The sequence below is a fragment of the Camelus bactrianus genome, chromosome 17 (genome assembly GCF_048773025.1).
Source record: "Camelus bactrianus isolate YW-2024 breed Bactrian camel chromosome 17, ASM4877302v1, whole genome shotgun sequence".
NCBI classification, from domain to species: Eukaryota; Metazoa; Chordata; class Mammalia; order Artiodactyla; family Camelidae; genus Camelus; species Camelus bactrianus.
The window spans coordinates 18,036,210-18,056,230 of NC_133555.1; the positions used below are offsets into that span (position 1 = coordinate 18,036,210).

The 20,021-nt window shown below is 39.2% G+C and overlaps 1 protein-coding gene across 11 annotated transcripts in view; it reads right to left on the reverse strand.

Moving 5' to 3' along the window:
* Positions 1 to 20,021, reverse strand: part of MITF (melanocyte inducing transcription factor) — a 209,298-nt gene that overhangs the window by 128,846 nt on the left and 60,431 nt on the right. The window contains exon 1 of one of the 11 annotated variants that reach the window (XM_074344475.1): positions 2,344 to 3,238. The exons of the other annotated variants lie outside the window; for them this stretch is intronic. Coding sequence (XP_074200576.1) covers positions 2,344 to 2,375 — 32 coding nt within the window. The 5' untranslated portion in view covers positions 2,376 to 3,238. Of the gene's footprint in view, positions 1 to 2,343; positions 3,239 to 20,021 lie in introns of those variants that run through there. 11 annotated transcript variants of the gene reach the window in all.

Below are 20,021 nucleotides of genomic sequence, written 5' to 3' on the forward strand. Positions count from 1 at the left end.
ATTAAACATAATTTATAAACAAAACTGACATATGACTCTTCTAAGAAGCAAACAGGTTGCCCTTTTCTCTTTTTTCCTTTTCATTAAAATAGCTCCAGATTAATGAAGGATGCTAGCTAATCTTATTAAATTATCCTTTATCTCAATATTCAACCTTTGAAACTATACAAACATAATCCTGAAATCTCTAGTCATTTACAGAGCTTCCTTAGGTTGGGATGAGTTAATGATTTTCCTGAAAGTCCAACTAAATGTGCATTCCAGAGGAAAGCCTGCTTGAGGCTGAACACAGAGTCAATACTCACTGACTGACTTATTAGCTGGCACCCAGGCAAGTAATCTGAGCTTTGGGCCGATTATAAATAAAGGCGAGTATGTTACTGATGGTACTTATAACATGTATTTTCTAGAGGCAGGATTTGACTGTTGCCTTTAAGCCCCACACAGCTTCCACCACACCATCTGGCGGAAGGAGTAAACAGTTATTGAATTACAGAATGAAACTGTTGATTCCTCATTTTTCACAGGTTGCCCAGGTCACTGAGGTGCAGGCATACAAACCCCTTATTGTAAGGATTCTACATCTTTGGGCAAAGCAAAGTGAAACAAGGTGAGCTGATGAAGGCAAAATAAGAAAAAAACAGTAAGCAAATCGTGTTATCATGGTGAGCCTACAAGGCAAAAACTGAGAAGAAAACTCAAGAATGATGTCTGGTAAAAACTTCTCTTCAGTCCCTGCCCCCAACCTGGATTACAACAGGCAAGTAATAAGTGTAGCATAGGGGAAGGGAGAGGGGAGAAAGGATGATTCAAATAAAGCATGGGCAAGCTCTGAAAAAAAGAAAAAAACAAAACAAAACCCGAAAACACTGTGTACAAGCAACAGAAAGAAACGGTAAATTATGCTGGTGCTTTGCTACTATTTATAAAAGCTTAATTTGAAAAATAGCAACTTCCATCCTTTGAGAACTTACAATGTGTCAAATACAACGTAGAGCACCTATGATGTCACACAAGTTTTTCCAAAACCCTGCAAGACTGGAATTAGCACGCCCATTCCAAATCAGGAGAAGGCTCAAGGATGTAAACAACTTGACTTAAGATCAAAGTTAATGTGTTTGTCTAATTCCAAGCTTGTGCCCTTGGCCTCATGTTTCCCTATCTCTTAATGCCCAAACATTAAAAAATAATTGCAGAGACAAATGATCACAGCTGCACTGTTGGTAAATGCCCCAAACTAGAAAACTCCCTAAATGCCCATCAACAAGAGAACAGATAAATACACTGCAGTTAGATTTATTCCGTGAAATACCATATAACAATGAAAATGAATCAACTACAATCACCCACAGCAACACAGATGAATGTCTCAGATGTGATTATGATCAACAGATGCCAGCATAGGCAAGGGCCTACTGTATGACTGTATGACTGATTCCATTTCTATAAAGCAGGAAGCAGGCACACTTTCATCTATGCTGTTAGGAGTCAGGACGGTGGCCACTCTTGGGAGCGGGGAACGATTAAAGGGCCCAAGAAGGGAGCATCTGGGGTACAGATATCATTTGACTGATTGATCTCAGAGCTGAATAACAGGAGTCTAGTTTCTAAAAAATTCATCTTGCTCTGCACTTACAAGTGAGTGCCCTTTCCTCAGAATAGATTACACTTCAATAAAATATTTTTAATCAAAAAACAATGCACCTACTCAAGGCATTTTCTGCTTTATCTTTTTAATGTATTCAGACTCAAATATTCTTTAATAAAGCACATATTGTATTTTTGGAGGCTTCAAGTACAAATGTAAGAAAATAGGGGGAGGACATAGCTTAAGTGGCAGAGTGCAAGGTCCTGGGGTCAATCCCCAGTACCTCCATTAAAATAAATAATAAACAAATAAACCCCAAAAAGAAAATAAATCATTACAGGTTTGAAAGTAAATAGATTGGAAGTGGGAAAAAAAACTGACTAGGAATAAAAAAAAAAATGTATCTTGGTGTATTCTTCTGTTCTCTAACTAGATGCATACTCCTGAGAGGAAGGCATTTAACCTCACCTGTGGTCAGTTTGCTCATCCCAAAATGGGAGGAATCAGCCCTGATAATCCTCAGGGCACCTTAGTCTAGTCTACTCTTTTTTCCTGAGTCCTACACTTGCTGCTATCACACTGCTGCAGCACTCACACAGAAAAGGGGAACAAAAGAGCAACTGCTTGCAACCCTATCACATGCTACAAGGGTAGAAGGAAACACACTTGACATGGACATTTAATCAACTTCAGATTATCAGTGTAGATATCACAGCTCTGCAGACAATCCCCAGGAACTGAATTGTACCACTTACCGCTGGGTCCCACAGCAGCCTCGTCCACACATCCTGAAGCTCTCACAGAAAGCAGAACGTTCAGTTTGTCAGACACCATCTTCTGTGGAACTGTTTACTCTCGGCTCATCAGAACCATGAACCTCCTCCTTTACTACAGATAATTGCAGATTTCCAGTTTTTCCTAAGACTTGGTCATTCAACCAGAAGAACACAAAGAAATGTATACGAGCATATACATTCTTATTTCATGCTCCTTTGTACAAATCCTTTAGACTCTGTTACCTACTTACTTCTTGTAAGAACAGAACCTAATTCTGCTGATGGGACCCTGTATCCTTCTGGGTCCAGTCAGGAGAGGGGAACCACACAGCAGTACTTTGAATGGGGAAAGTTTAATATAAGGAATTATTAACTATAACAGCTAGTAAGAAGTAAATAGAACCTTAAAGAATATACAAATGGCAGGTATAAGGAGCAGAAGCCAGGTAAGCGCACACACCTGCTGCAGGAAGGAGACCGCCTTCCTCTTGTAATGTCTCTCCAGGGCCCTCACCTGACAAAGCTCAATATCAGGCCAGTCGGCACAGGAAAAACATTCAGAATCCAGATCCATTGTCACACAGCAGGTAACAGAGGGTGAATAAACCTGAGAGACAATAAATTGATAACTAACCACACACCCTATAGGAAGCAATTGCCGTAAATTCTAATAAGCCAACATCCTACATGCGTGCTACAGATATTAACTTCATCCTGGGAGTACTACCCTGGTTAAAGGTAACAAAACTGACTTGGAGAGAAATTCTTGTTAAGAGGCAAGCAAGCCTGATAGCAGCAGGAATAACAGAACTACTTCCGAGGCAGGTGCAGGGCTCTAATTTCCTGGGATACATCTAAACTGTCTTCTTTTTACGCCTTTTTTTCCCCTGAGTTTGTCGCAAATCACTTTTTAACGGTCCTTAGCCTGGCACAGCACTAATAATACCAATGTTCTGACAAACGATGACGGAGTTCAAATATCAAATCGCTCACTGAGCCATAAATAACGTTGCTCATATTCTGACCTTTGCTTAGCTGTTCACACGCATGTGGTGACTGTTCTGTAAGAGGATAATTCCAGGCCTGTGTGTCTGTCCTTCGTGGCCTTCTGTCCAAGCTCTGGTCCTTCTGCGAACCAGAGTGCAGGCCGGGGAGGGCATCTTCGGAACCAGAACAGAAATCACACTCCACTACTCACATGCTCAGGAGAGCAGGATTAATGGTCAGGTAGTGCCACAAAGGATTCCAGCAACAGGACAGATTCAAAATAAAACCAACAGTGGTTAATTAAACTCGCTAAGGAGCAAATCACCAAATGCAGGCTTTTCAGAGAGCATCAGGTCTGGGGAAGGGCCTTGATGCTAGAAGAAGTAAAACAAATCGTGACCCCTATTTCCAGAAGAGAGGGGGGTAGGAAGCATAAAAGACTTAGGTTCAAAACCCAACTATATGCTACATACAAGCAACTAGCCTTAAGTAGAAGGACACAGAAAAGCTGACTGAAAGGGAAGGATGGAAATAAGTATTCCTGGTGAAGACCAACCTAATTTAGGACTCAGTGAGCTTGAGTTGAAATCATGAATTTCAGTTGGGGCTAAAAGAGATCTGGGGAAAGAAATAACATAGAAAATAAGGAAATCACAGGGAAAAGCAAACAACGTTTTGTGCTTATGTGTGGGCGGAGGGGGATGGGGGTGAACGCAAAGTCTGGGAAATAACTTAGTCACCGTTTCACAGCACGGCCCACGGAAGGAGGAGGAGAGGGCGAGGCACACAGCTCCCTCTGTTGTGCCCCATCTCACACTCAGCCGCTCTGTCCGCCCGGGACTTAATCTTCCAGTTTCCTATTTCCACTGGGTGTGCTCAGGTTTGGTCTTTCTTCCTCCACAGGAAGGTAAGCTTTGTGAAGACAGGAATATCTTTATTTTTTTTAACTTTATTCCCTAGTATCTAGAACAGTGCTAGGAACAGAACAAATACTCAAGAAATATTTTTTGGGTGAATTAATCAAATCCAAGAAAAGAAGTTTTACTTGATTATACATCAAGTTATCATGTTATCTAGCAAGCACATTCTAAACCAAGGGCAGTAAATATTTTAGGCTTTGTGAGAGCCATACGGTCTCTGGTGTATGGTTTTTATTTTTGTTTTTACCTTAAATGGTTGAAAACAACTACTAATTGCAAAAGCCACTCTTGGTTCTATGGCTATACATGTACACACACACACACACACACACACACACACACACACACACACACACACACGCCATCAAGACAATGTGGCTTGTACTTTGCTTTCATGGATAGATTTTTTTTCTTTCCTATTCTACATGGAGAATTCAGGAGCTAATATTAGCCTTGTTGCTATACACTTATGTTTCTTTTAATTTTTTCAATCTAAGTCTAATTTCTATTGAAGGAAAACCATGGATTCAAGGGCCTGAAACAATTTAATGGAAAGCGAGTAAGTTGCAGGACTGCAGCAGAGCGGCCACCTCGAGTCCGAGCACCAGGTTTCTGCCATCTCTCACTGTTCCCCAGACATCCTGCCCATTCGATTTTAGGTTTCAGCAACTTCATTAGTTTTCTGGGCTTTATGACTCAAGCTTAGAGGGTGGGGGAGAGGGCAGCGACCCATAAAACAAAGGCTTCAATGTCTCCAGAAGCTGAGAAAATCCCAGCATTGTTAGGGCAGGCACTATTTATAACCCGCTTCATGTGCACGCTCCTGAATGCATTTTCTACGGCGAGTAACTGACCTACCCTCTGCGTTCCCGGCTTTCGCAATGGTGAAGAGGGCAAGGCGCTAAAAGTCTGACGACTGAAGGGGACAAAAATGAACTCGCTAGCACTGCTTTGTAACATCCGGCGTCATGGGACAGAATTAAAAGGTTCCCGTTTTTGACTCACCTTTGACAAGAAAGTGCCTCATTGCTATGAGCTTTGAGCTGAAGTTACTGGAAAAATGTAGGGCCGGAAAATATCCTACAATGAGGCTTTAAGGAAAAAAAAAAGTTATGGAAAACCTCATCTAACTTTTTTCCAGAAAAACGCACACGCACAGGGACAGATGCCAAGCAGTCTTACTGAATGTGTGTATGTATGCCCTCTAATTACACGTTCCTATTTCTATGTTTTCGCTTTTAATCTCCTGCACCCGGGTAGGGTTCCTTGGAAAGACGTCTTGATGCGCTGCTGTCCAAAGTGCAGGGGATGGGCCGCCCAGCCTCCCCGCAGAAGCTCTGCGCTGGCTTATGACAATGGACTCTGCAAGCCCTGCACATTCACGGAGCCCAAGTTCATTTTCTCCTGTGCCAGTTCCATCACATCCCCTGGGCTCACAAAGAGGTTTTACCAGGCCATCGGAACCCAAGAGGGGGTGAACATTTTTGTCCTGGTAGAAACTTAAAATAGGGCTTAAAAATAAAACAATGGGAATGAATTTTTAGCTCTGCAAAGTTCTTAGTTTCTAAAACTTCTTTCACAACTGAAACAAAAAAAAATCCTACTCTTGCTTTTATTCCTACATTTAAACTGCAAGTTCTTAAGAAACTAATTTACAAACTCCAAGGTTTTAGATACACATTACTATATATAAAATAGATAAACAACAAGGATCTTCTGTGTAGCACAGGCAACTGTATTCAATTTCTTGTAATAACATATAATGGAAAAGAATCTGAAAAGAAAAAAAAAGTATGTATGTATATATACAAAACAGAATTGCTTTGCTATATACCTAAAACATTGTAAATCAACTACACTTCAATAAAAAAATTTTTAAAAGGTTTTAAAAATTCCAAGGTCTTAATTCCATATCTGAGCTGACATATTTCAAAGTGCACAGTCATGTCAAAGTGACAGTGGGACCAAGTTTCATGTACATCCCCAGGGAAGATTCTCCCCAAAACAGCACTTTTTACTGAAAATATAAAGCAAGCCACATACATAAATTTAAATTTTCTAGTAGCCGTATTAAAAAAAGAGAAACAGGTGAAATTAATTTTACCTTATTTAACCCAGTGAGCCCCAAATATTATTTCAACATTAATCAAAATTAAAAATTATTAATGAAAGTTTTTTTATACAAAATCTGGTGTGCCTTTTATACTTAGAGCATATCTCATCTTGGACGAGTCACATTTCCTGTGCCCACAGCCACATGTAGCCAGTGCTACCATATTGGACAACACAGCTCTAAAGGCTTCTCTCAGGCATCATGGAGTTCACTCTTCCAACCCAGAAAGTCCTAGTTGCAATGACAAGGCTATCATTGGGAGAAGAAGATATTCTGAGAACTGCCTCAACTTCTTGGACAAGTTCACACTCGGGCCTCACTCTCTGGCACGTCCACACTTCGGGCCATCTGTTACAATGGAACAATGCCCACCCGAAAGAGGTTACCAGCTCCTAGAACCAGACCTGCAACCACAGCAAGAAGAAATATCCTAGCTTAAGCAGTTCCAAATCCTGAACTTCTGAACTTCCATTTTCCCAGGTGCTGCATCTGGACATTTAGCAGGGCTTAAATTAGTACCATTTTTGAGATGCTGTCTTTGATGGAGGGGAAAAAAACAAGGCTGAATCTTTTTTAGGATGGGCCTTTAAGGAATGAAGGTTAAAAGAAACACAAGCTAACAATGCAAGAGACACTGAGCCTTTTACACGGCGTTTAAAAAAAAAACAAATCACGACTTAGAAAGTCTCTTCAGTGTGAACCTTCATTTCCATCACACCCTCAACTGCACAACTGCAGGTGCTTTTCCTAAACCATTATAGTGTTCTTATGTACATACATAGATATCTTTTTCCTCTTCAAGGTGAATCTTACTAAAAGTTCAACCTATTAATGACTCAGGATTAGGAACAGAGGAGCCAACAAATGCCACTTTTCATTTGAAACACTCAGACTTCTTTGATTTTTTCCAAGCCATGTGCTACTTGTAAGAAAAATTTAAATCAATTTGTAAAAGAAAATGAACCTATTTCAATGCCCACAGACTCTAACATTACTTCTCTGACTTTAAAATATACCTTTTACAATGAGGTACCACCTCACACCAGTCAGAATGGTCATCATTCAAAAGTTCATAAATGATAAATACTGGAGAGGCTGTGGAGAAAAAGAAACCTTCCTACAATATTGGTGAGAGTGTAGTTTGGTGCAGCTGTTACAGAAAACAGCATGGAGATTCCTCAAAAGACTAAAAATAGATTTACCATATGATCCAGCAATCCCACTCCTGGGCATATATCCAGAGGGAACCTTAATTCAAAAAGACACATACACCCCAACGTTCATAGCAGCACTATTTGCAATAGCCAAGACATGGAAACAACCCAAATGTCCATCGACAGATGACTGGATACAGAAGTTGTGGTATATTTATAGAATGGAATACTACTCAACCATAAAAAATAATAAAATGCTGCCATTTGCAGCAACATGGATGGACCTGGAGATTGTCATTCTAAGTGAAGTAAGTCAGAAAGAGAAAGACTAAAACTATATGATATCACTCATATGTGGAATCTTTAAAAAAAAAAAGATAAACAAACTCATTTACAAAACAGAAGGAGATTCACAGACATAGAAAACAAACTTATGGTTACTGAGGGAGAAGGAGGTGGGAAGGGATAAACTGAGAGTTTGAGATTTACAGATACTAACCAATATATATATATAATAGATAAACAACAAGTTCCTATTATATAGCACAGGGAACTATATTCAGTAACTTGTAGTAACCTATGGTGAAAAAGAATATGAAAATGAATATATGTATGTTCATGTATGACTGAAGCATTGTGCTGTACACAAGAAATTGACACAACACTGTAAACTGACTATACTTCAATTAAAAAAAAAATATATATATATATACACACACACACACACACACAGAGCAGCATTCTGGACTCTTGAGCGTAACTTTATATTCTGGAACAGTCTTGGGGTAAGACACAATAACTGAATTTTATAATCACATTCCCAGAAACATCCCCAAAAGCCTTGATTTAACATGAACCAAGGCACTAAAGCAAAGAGCTTTTGTTCCAACTTGAACACTGTTGTTATTCTATTTGTTTTTAAGATATGTATCAAACATACAGAGAAGAATCTAACAAAACCCCTCATAAGCATCATCCAGATCTTAAGATGTTATTCCAAATATCTAATTTGATTTTTTCAGAAATAAAATATCAGATTCAATTTAAGACCGTTTAGTATTCCTGCCTGTTCTCTCTCCCACCCATTTCTCTCCTCAGAAAAGAAATGCTTTTCTGAAATTGCTGTTTCTTTCCAAACCACGTTTTTCATACATGACATACACACACATGTTCATTACGAGTATAGGTATATGGTAACATTCTACACATATTTTAAAACTTGACCTAAGTGAGAGCTATCCTATCCATCATATCGCAATTTATATAATTAATTTAATAGTTTTTTTTAAACATGCACATCAGGATTATTTGAAGGGGTAAGACAGCTGTTTACAGTTATGGAACATTTCAGGTGTACCAAAAAGAATGAGGACAAATATAATAAATACACCCGTCACACAGCCTAAGAAATAAAACATTAAAGATATAATCAGGTTGATTTTTCAAAGGCATTTTGCACAAAGTCTTTGGGAGTTTTGTGTCCCTCAAGGCTGTGTGAGTAATCTCAGAACAAGCATCAACTCTTCCAGCCGCCACGGCTAGAAGTCATTAATGACTTTTTCTGTAACTTCTCTGACAATCTTACAAGCAGAGAAAAGGAAAATGTCTATGTTCTCCTTGATTCTGTCACACGTCGGAGACAATTCATTGCCATAACACTTGTAGCACCTTGACTTTCTAATATAACAGCATTTTTTCCCAGTAACACCCTCACTTAATGATGCAAACAGAGCCCAGTACCACCACCCTCATTACCATCATCATCATCATCATCATCAAAGAATAAGCCTTAATATATGTCACAAGTTACACTAAGCATTTTACTTGCACTATTAAAACTAGTGCTCATAAAACCCTGTGAATTAGATATTTTTATGTCCATTCTGCAGATAAGGCAACTAAGTGAGAGAGACGTTAACAAACCTCCAAAGATGAAAAAGAGTAAATGCTGGAGACTAACTCTGAACTTTGATTCTCATCCCCTGATCTTAACCACTACATAAAAATTACATCAGGAAAAAATTACACTTTCAATCATGCAGAGTAACTGGTACCAGATGACCTCTCCCCACTGTAACTAACTAGAAAATCAGAAAAAAAATACATGAAACAACAGTTTTCAGTCACTAAACAACAGGCATTTCATGACTGTGAATCCGAAGGAAGAGAAACAAAAGAAACGAGCAACAGAGCTAGCTAATCAGCATTCTGTCTAGAAGTACTTTCCAGATTGTGAGGCAGAGGGAGAAGCTGAGCAGAGCAGAGCAACCCCAATGAGTTGAGAAGAAAAGGTTGGAATTCGGGGAGAATGAGGTGACTGGAATCTGTAGGACAGAGTACAAGAAAGGAATGAGCTATGTAAAAAGAGAAATCTAGAAATCTTTGTATGGGTCTCCCTATATCTTTAGCTAAAGAGCAATATACCTAAGCAGAGGGTGAGATTCTGCAAAGCTGGGCAAAGACAAACACCAGAGGAAAATAACTACCAGGAAAAAAACCTCTACTGGGAAGCCCTCCACTGAACAGCTTTCAGAGCTCACAAAGGGCTGGGGGCAGTCAAGGTCCAACCTGCCAAAGTGCAGACTTCATTAAACACATATGGCATTTAGTAGACACTCCAGAAAGGCCATACCTTGAGAGCCAGGGATAAACCAAGCCTACAATAAGGATACCCAAGATCCTCTGTCACAAAGACTAAAAATAACCTCAAAAGAATCAAGCTGATTCCCCAAGTAAATTAACTGCCTGCCAGGACATAATGCAATACTTCTTAAAAGAGGTAACAAAATCCAGAGACACCACAGTGTAACACTCACAGTGACCAGCATCTAACAAAATATTACTAGACACGTGGGCAGGAAAGACTGACCTCAGCAGGCCTGGGTTGCTCAAACCCCGCACTTTCCAAAGGAAGGCCTCTCTTCAGGATGGACATTCACTGGCTTCTAGGAGATAACCTCTGAGCCCTTGGAATATTCTGCTTGGTAAGAGTGTTTTTGTAGGTCTGAGGTCTTGAGTCACATCGTCTTGTGGTGAACATCTCTCTTTGTATGCCTGAGGCCTTGGGCCATACTATACCAATTTACTACAAAACTTTATCCTAGAAAAGTTTTCCTCCCTTTTGTTCCCTCTTTAAACTTTTTTTCTAACTTTTCCTAACTTTTGTGATTTAGGGTGCATACTTGTTTTTGCTGGGGTAGGGAGAGCGGGGAGTGGAGTACAGTCTGAGTAGCTGAGATCAGTCACACGGGCCTGGCATGACCTCCAAAAAGATTTCCAGACACCAAGGCTCAGGTGAACATCTTTGGTTGGCAATACTTTGCATGTGTTACTACACACTGTTGCTGGAAAATTAAGTGAATCTCGATGTGACTCCATTGAGAAGGGACTGTTACTACACACTGTTGCTGGAAAATTAAGTGAATCTCGATGTGACTCCATTGAGAGGGGACACCTGAAAGTATTACTGTATCTTGTTCCTAAACGCACCAATAGATTAATAGCTGGCCCATCTCTTTGGATATAAAGATACCAAAATTTCAGACTACACAGAAAAATGGTAGTAAAATTGACAGGTTAAAAATACAGAATGGGAAAAGACTTACTGAATGAGTCAATGAATCAAAACTTAAGTTATACTTTATAATAAACAACACTACAAAGCCAGGTCATCAGACACTGTGAATGCATCAAACTATAAATCAAAAAATAAATAATTAATCAATTAATTTAAAAATAGATAAATAACAAGGTCCTACTGTATAGCACAGGGAACTATATTCAGTACCTTGTAATGACCTATAATGAAAAAGAATATAAGAAGGAATATATATATTTTTATATTATACACACACATATATGTATAAATGAATGAATATGCTGTACATCAGAAATTAACACAACATTGTAAGATCAACTATACTTCAATTAAAAAAAAAAAAAGGTCAATGGAGAATTGATTTTTCGAGAGGGATATCAAGAAGCTATCCTGTCACACAGTGACCTGACCAAAGGTATGTAACTCTTCTACTAGTTTCTGTGAGGCAATCATATACCATTTAACCCACAGACAGAAGGTCAGACAAAACAATACTCAACCACAATGTTAAGTATCTAGTATCTTCCAGGGACACTTAACACCCAATGGCCCTCCATTAAATTTCTGTAGTTAATGTGTCCCTAGAAAATAATGGACTAGCAATCCTCTTTCAGTGCCCTGTTACAGTATTTTATCTATGATCCTTAAGTATTTTCACTTTTTGTTCAAAACACCAACCAAAAAAAAAATAATAATAATAAAAATAAAATAAAGACACCCTCTGAAAATTACTGATTCTCCACTGAACTTAATTCTATAAACCCTAATCAACTTGTCAGTAAATTTCTTAAAAGAAGACTATTGCATCCTCCATCCATACATCACTGGAAATAATAAACCTCATGCCTTTTAAAGAAATCTTAAATATTTGGCAGTAAGGTAACTCCATAGAAGCTGCTAATGATTCAAGCAACATGTGGTCCAATGTCAGATCTATGAGCAGCATTTGATGACCTTCCTTTTCCACTAAAGTAAGAGAAAACAATTTGGAATACAAGGAAAAATAACCTAGGTCTTTCTGGTGGTAAAATCTACAAAAATCCTTATACTTTTGCCTCTGATATAAAATGAATTTGTAAGTGGCTCCAAATAAAGGAATGATATTGAAGTCCAAATATATTGGGAAATGTAACAGCACTTCCACGACAGAGAATTATTCCACTTGGTGTAAATGAACGCATAAATGATAGCAAAGACCTATGACCAATCTAATCTTCCTTTCATTTTTTTTAACCTTATCTTTCTCAGTTTCTCAACTGTGTCAATGAAAAGTTATCTTGTAGAGTAAGGTAGAAAGATGAGGAAATCCTGTCTGAGTCAGGTTTCCAAATGTTCACTGCAGGGCCAATTTCCCTCAGCCCTGAACTCTGGACACCCTTACAATTCCCATCATAAACCTCTCCCATTGTCTCCCCAGCCCACTGAGTGGCAGACAACAAAATGATTTTAGGATGTGCCAACAGAGAACAAGAAGGAAACCAACCAGCTAAATTGTTTGCATGCATGACCCAATTCTTGCTCCTCACTGAACCCAGAGAAAAATAGTAACTTTTGTTATTAACTTAATAATACACAGAACTCTTTTACCCATGTTTGCAACAGAACCTCATGAAAAATATTGAACTGTATCTAAAAGTATTAGAAAAAACCCTATGAGATAAGTTAGACAAGAAATAATTAGAAATTCTAAGGATGAAATAATAAGCAGTGAAAGAAAAATCAAGCTGTGGAAATTTAAAATGGACAGAAGGAAAGAAATACTTTATTTAGAGTTAAATCAATACTTTAAAACTTTGTCCTTCAGGCATATTTTATCATTCAGCCTCTTTTCTCTACTATCTCTTTCTCTGAGAGCTAACATCTCAAAACTTGCCTTCTCCAAATCTCAGTTAACAAGGCAATCCCCTCACTGACATGCCCTTTTACCTTTTCAAAGCATTTCCACAACTGTAATCTAACTTTTCACTACACCATCCCTAGGAGATTGCACCATTCCCGTTTTAGACCAGCCCACTAGTGTCAAGCACCTTGGAGAAGGTCACTGAGCTATTCTGGGACAGAGCTGAGACTCTAACTTACTACCCTCATTCCTTCCACAACATGGCACTATTCTGCTCATTCTACCTACCCCATTTCTAATTTTATCATTGCCCCATTTGTTTCCCCAAAGTTTCTACTAACCTAATGTTCTACTCAAAGCATACGAGGTCGCAAAGGACAGAAACTCATTGAGGGGAGCACGAGGAAGAAGAGATGATAAAGACACAGCAGGCCACATCACAGGTGTCTGAGGACAGAAATTGCACAGCCAGGGCCCTGGGGACGGGAACTGAGATGAGGTCAGAGACAAAGCCCTCCTTGCTGTCTGTCTCATGGATCATCTAGGTGCATTCTCATGAAATCTGTGCCCCATCTTGCACATCTGCTCTATGAGGTTCTCTTTACACAGTTGGCTTCAGTCCATACGTGGTCCAAGGTTATCATCAAGCTCCCCACCCAGTCCTCATCCTTCCATGCTTCATGGACTATAGTCATGTTTGTATCTTATTCAAACTCCCTCAAGAGTGAGTTAGCTGTCTGTTGGCCAGATCATGGTCTGGCAGGCTTCAGCTGGATGTCCACCACTGGTTTGATCTGCTACGGGGAAGGTGAAGAACAAGACAGCAGGTCAGGAAACCATCCTGGTAACAGGTAACTTACAGACTGGGCACTAAAATCATAGATTATAGCAGAGCAAAAGGCTGGTACTGACATTTAACTGTATCCCTCATTCTAAGGATGAGAATACCAAGCTCTGCACGGTAAAGTGACAAGGGGACCCAGACACACTGCGGCAGCCACGCCTACAGTCCACATCACTGGTCCTCTGAAGCCACGTATTTTATTCTGAAACTGATCACTGAAATTGTTCAATCCACAGTTAATGACAGAGCTCCTCTCACATCAAGCCATATATCCTGATACACAAATAGCAAATCTATCATTAACCATAATCTGTAAATACTCACCAAAGATTCCTACCTTTAAAACTACATCTCAACCACAGCTGCCCATTAGAATTACCTGAGGAGCTTTTTTAAAAATACCAGTGCTGCTGTCTCCCACTAGACCAACTGTATCAGAATCTCTGAGGACAGCCTCCTGACACTGGTAATGAGTTTTTTTAAAGGTTCCCCCAGTCATTCTTATGTGCAGTCAGAGTTCAGAATCACTGCTTTAGAATCTTAAAATTAATGTGCAATTATACCTACAGAAATTCTTCAACATCTCTAATTTAACTCAAATTCAAAATCTGGAAAATTCTCAAATAAGTTAACAACATATTTTAGATTACAAGTTTGAGGCAAATGTTGGATAGCAACAATTAGAACTACTGATTTATTGACCATCTATAATGTGCTTTACAAATAGGAAGTAGAACATAAGCCCCATGAGGGTAAGGAATTCATGCTGTTCTCTGTCACATCCCCAGCGTCTAACACAGTGCCTTGTACACTGCAGATGCTTAATATTTGTTAAACAAATAAATGAATGAATGATCTTACTTATCTCTCACAGTGACCTGTGAAGGTAGGCTTTATTATTTCCTTGTCAGTAATAAGGATTTTTAAGCTAAGAAGACTCTAATAAACTTAAAGTAACACATGGGCTGCACTTATCATACAGATAATGTTGAAATTACATGTCTTTTCAGGGAATTAAAACTGATCTTTTGATCCGAGATCAAAAAATGGTACATTAAAAAAGTTACTTTTTAAAACATACTTTAAATAATAGAGTTACCTGCTCTGTAATTTAATTTCAAAAACTGAGCATATTGCCACCAAACAGATCTTTTTGGTCTGTCCAAATGCATCCTGGACAGCAAGCCAAGGAACCCTGCTTATGGCAAACACAGTTTAAACTTAAGCCACATATCTAACTCAATGTGTATAAAGTTTCAAGAACTCAATGGAAAAAAATTAACCACACTTAACCTACATTATGATTCAATGCTTAGTCAAGTAGTGAGTTGGCAAGTAGCAGTCAAAGCCACCTGAATTATTCCTGAACACTGGTCTCAGTCATTCCCAGTATCAAATCCTGCAATGTGGTATCAAAATCTGTACTAAGCTTTTGAAACATAATATCCAAAATTTTCTGACTAGCTAATGCCAGGCTGGGGATGAAAGACCAAAGTTAGATAAATATGCTCAGAACACTCAACTTTACAAATTAAAAAAAAGAAAAGAAAATTTCTAACAACATCATTCTTCACCTCTGGTCAAGCAAGAAAAAAAAAAAAAGACTGCTAATGGAAACTGGATCTCTCTATATAAACTGGGGTAGAAATGTCACAATTTGCTGAGATCAAAGAGCCAAGCAAAAGCAGCAAAGAGAAATCTGTCAAAAACCCTGTGCTGCTTCTTATTTCACTGAAACAATAGTTTTAGAAGAACATTCAAGGTACCATCTCAAGAATTTTAGGATGCCACAAAATTGGTATTTAATATCCAAGGAGTAACCAGCATGTTCCTTATGTCAATGTAAATGTTGATGTTCTCAGCATAGCATCTGAACTAAGATTGCAAGATAGCCCCAGAGACAGGCCTGGTTCAGCTGTTGCTACAAAGTGTGCCCACGTGTCAGCAGTAAAGGCAGAACGAACGAAACACAACCCAGAGTGTAGACGGGGAAGCAAACTACTACGAACAACTACTATTTCGTCACTAGGCAAATATGTAAATAACAGTGTCAGCCTGATGCTACAGCACGTGCAAAAGCAAAAGTCTTCTACCCATAACATCATGGCCTACAAAGAAAGATATACTTAGTTCCCTGTTGTTTCTGCACAGTCACGTGACCCTGTGGGTTTTTATTTTTAATTCGTAAGCTCTCTTACATCATACTTTAATATGAGCAACGGCCTTATAAAAGAGCCATGGAATAAACTAGTTGGGTCCAATGTCTAAGATGCACCTTGACCATAGATGAAGCATCTGGAAATCCTTACCTTCACTCCTTCAGTGCACTAGGGTATTATTTAGAAAATTATTGTTCTAACGTCCTAAATGATACCTTGGTCATGGCTAATTGAGGAGAGATCAGGGTAAGAAGTCAATGACACAGCAATACTGGTTGGGATCCTACTATTTAGTTCAACTCTTGCATAAGGATGTACAAAGCTGTACTCTGCCTCCCCGGACACACTTCATTCTTTGTGGGATACTTCCGCCATGCGCTACATAGTACGCTGTTGATACCAAACAATTAAGATAGTTTCTGAGTTTCTGACTTCTCATGAACTATCTCCAGTCACTCAGGGACGATCTCAGAAGTCAGTGTGGCTAGCTCTATCTGTTCTATGATTTCTGCCCAGTGCTCCCATTTTTAACGTATAAAACAGGCTGACTGGACACAAGAAAACCATACACTCTTATAGGTGGGCACAAAAGAATTTTAAATCCCCTTCATTCCCTATAAGACTCTGTTTCCAAGTCCCTTTGAGTTTTGCTTCTAAATACCTCTCAAGTCCAATCATTTGCTCCAACTCCACTGTTACCACCCTAGTTAAAGTCACCATAGTCTCTGGGTTGGACTAACACAAAAACTATCTCACCACTCTCCCCAGGTTTCCTTCTGCCCCAGCCCTGCTTTATCACACTCATCCCTGCTCAATCTCTTCCTCACTGGAGCCCAAGAGATCTTTTCAAAAACCAAACTTGATCACGTGACCCATCCACCTAGTTAACCCCCTCCCTACTTTAAATTCTGTAATGGCTTCCCATTTTGGTTCAGGGGGACACCTAAATCCTTCCCAGGGCAGTCCAGGCCCTGCGTGGTGTGCTTCCACCAAGCTTCCGGGCCTCACCCAGCACATGCCCCGCACCGAGGCCCATGCCTGAGTCACTCTTGTCTTACCATTCCCGGAACACAGCATACTCCCCACCCTAACACCTTCTGCACTTGCTTTTTCCTTCTGAAATATGCTATTAGAACTCAGCACAAAACTTACCTCCTTAGAAAGGCCTTCCCTAACCCCATGACCAGGTCAAATTCCCTTATTATATGGTCTTGTACAATTTTTTACAGCTATAAACTGGTATTTGTTATCTGATTATTGGATTAACCTCCATCTCTTCCACTGACTGTGAGCTCCATGAGGACAAAGACCATGCCTGTTTTCACTAAAGTGACCCCTAAGTCCCAGATTTGCTGAAACAGCCTCAGTTTACACTTGGTGTCATAGAATAATGACTAAATGTGCTACCTTTGCCTCCCAAAGGTATCTGATTAGACTAAAATTTATATGGTTATCCTCGCTTGATTCATCACTGACTCTCCAGTAGCAGCCATATAAAATAATCAGTAAATACTGATTGAACTACTACTGAGTATAAAACCCAATATAATCTTGATATATATTGACATCAAGGGGGAAAAAAAATCTACCACATAGCTTTCCAATATACCAAACTGCTAAGCAGAGAGAACCATCAAATACACAGCCAAGTCTTAATAGTCTTTGGCGTTGAGAATAACTATGCTTAGGTACTAAATACACAATACTTCAGATTAACTCCAGAGAAGCACCATTGTGTGCACGCTGTTCAGAAACGGGTCACTGGAAGACTGACTGCTTTGATGAGGTCAGTACCTCAAAGGCTGTATAAAGAACATTTTGACCCATATCAAGGTATCAAAGTGGTTTATCCGCCACAGAAGTGCAGCAAAAAGTGTTCTGCCTTAATTATTGCACTCAGTACACGAAAGTGTTGCCTGTATGTACACCAGTGTAGACAACCAAGACTTACCACACTCAACCACAGGTGAGGAAGAAATTAAACTACATATCCATTTATTAATTGGCTCTAATCAATATAAAAGGCCTTTGTTGAACAACTACCTTTGACAAGGGAAATGTAAAATTAAGCACAGTTCGTGATCTGCTTTGAATACTAGCCAACATTTGATCATTAATTCCATCAAAGCCATAATGGTTTCGGTGAACTGTCTCCTCACTATAGCTCCAAATCCCCCATTAGTCAGACTGAAGAGGTGAGAGATCCACAGACTAAGGTGATAACATTCCATCCAAGCTCCTCAGGCCTGAGGTGTGCTGTCATCTCTATCATGGCTCCAGAGAACTGCAATGCACCATAGGGATTTTAAAGCAAAGAGAAGTCAGGCGGTAAGACCACCCACCCACAAGCTGGGGGAAGTCATGGAAGTTAAGAGAGAATCCGGCCCAGCTAGAAATACCTTCCTGGGGAGCTTCCCCAAGGAAAGGTAAAGCACTTCAATGGCTTTTCTTTTATGTTGAAAACTCAGAATAATCTATATGCAGACACGATAAAAATCTTCAACGGAGAACTAGACAAGGGATGAAATGTGTAAAACGCTTTTCAAAAGGGAGCTGGGCGTCACAATTTCCATTCATTACTCATTTTACTGGCTGGTATTTTTTCCTGTCTTAATTACACATGGAACCAACCTAACAATAACTGCGGTTTTGATTACAAGTCCATAGGTTCACAGGGCTTTAAGGAAAAGAGCTCTGTCTTTAAACTACCAGAGGTTTGTTCTTTACACAGAGCTTGAGAGAGAAGAGCCTGAGTTCTCAGCAAATGGGTTCAAGGGTCCACCTATAAAGGTCCATAAATCTTATTGCTGTGTGCACAAATTTTTAATGGGCTACATTAATATATTTTTCCAAGAAGGGATCCTTAACTTCAAAGTATAAGTTGGCTCTTGGCCCTCAGTGTTAACAAACATTTTATTATCAGATGAACTCCTCACTAAAAAAAAAAAAACTCTCAGTTTAAAGAACAGTAAAATGAATCCCTCAGTTAAAAAAATAGTAAGTTTATTAGTACTGTAAACAGATACCCTGCACCCAAAATTTGTTTTTGCAAGGTAGTTTTCCCACATAGCTTGTTTACATTAGATGGGCTGAATTATAGTAACTCTATATCCATTCTTCTAAAAATGCATCTACTCACTCACCAAATATTTATTGTCTATTATATATCATGAATGTTTGCAGTATTGAGGTACAGTGAACAAAATTAACATTAATCCTGCCCTTACAGCATGTATAGTCTAGCGGAAGAGATGACAATAAACAAGTAAATAAGTAAATGATTAAAATATATGGTTAAAGATGTTCTTAGTCACTATGAAGGAAACCAACAGGTAGCTACGATTTAATGTAACACCAGGTACTCAGGGAAGGCCTCACCTTTTCCCCTCCACCCCAGAAAAAGAAAACAAATCTTTAAATAATCAGAGCTAGTGGGGACTGTATACAGCTTCTTGTTTTTAGCTGAGAGTACCTTTAAAATACCAAGTTACCTTTAAAATTCTAGGGGAAATAGTGAATATTTGTTAAAATATTGATTACTTTTAGATTCTAGTTTCTATCTGATCAAGAACAAAAAAACTGCAAATGGGGAAGAAATAGAGCGGACATTAAGAAACATGTGGCAACAGATGGGTTATTTTTCCCATCTACACTGGTTAGCTGAGAAGGCACAAGGAAATTATAAGGTCAGAAAAAGCTACAAGATGAAATTATGTCATTTTATAGACTCCGTTTCTTGTTGGTTTAAGCAGAACAAGCTTGAAAAGTCAGAGAGTGATTCCTGTAACATCTGTCCCAAGAACACATCCAGAAGATGGCAAGCTTTATTTGAAACCTAGAGTTAAATTCCTAGCAGTACCTGTGCACTAGAGAAGTGGGACCTGCACGTATATCCCAGCATGGTCCCATTGTTCTAACAGGCAGAACAGATTGTTTCAGGGCTTTGCAAATTCAAGGGACAAGATGTGCATGGGAAGGTCTTAGGACTGTGCTGGCCTTGCACAGGATAGACAACACCCCATGGTTTCCTTGCACTCAAAAC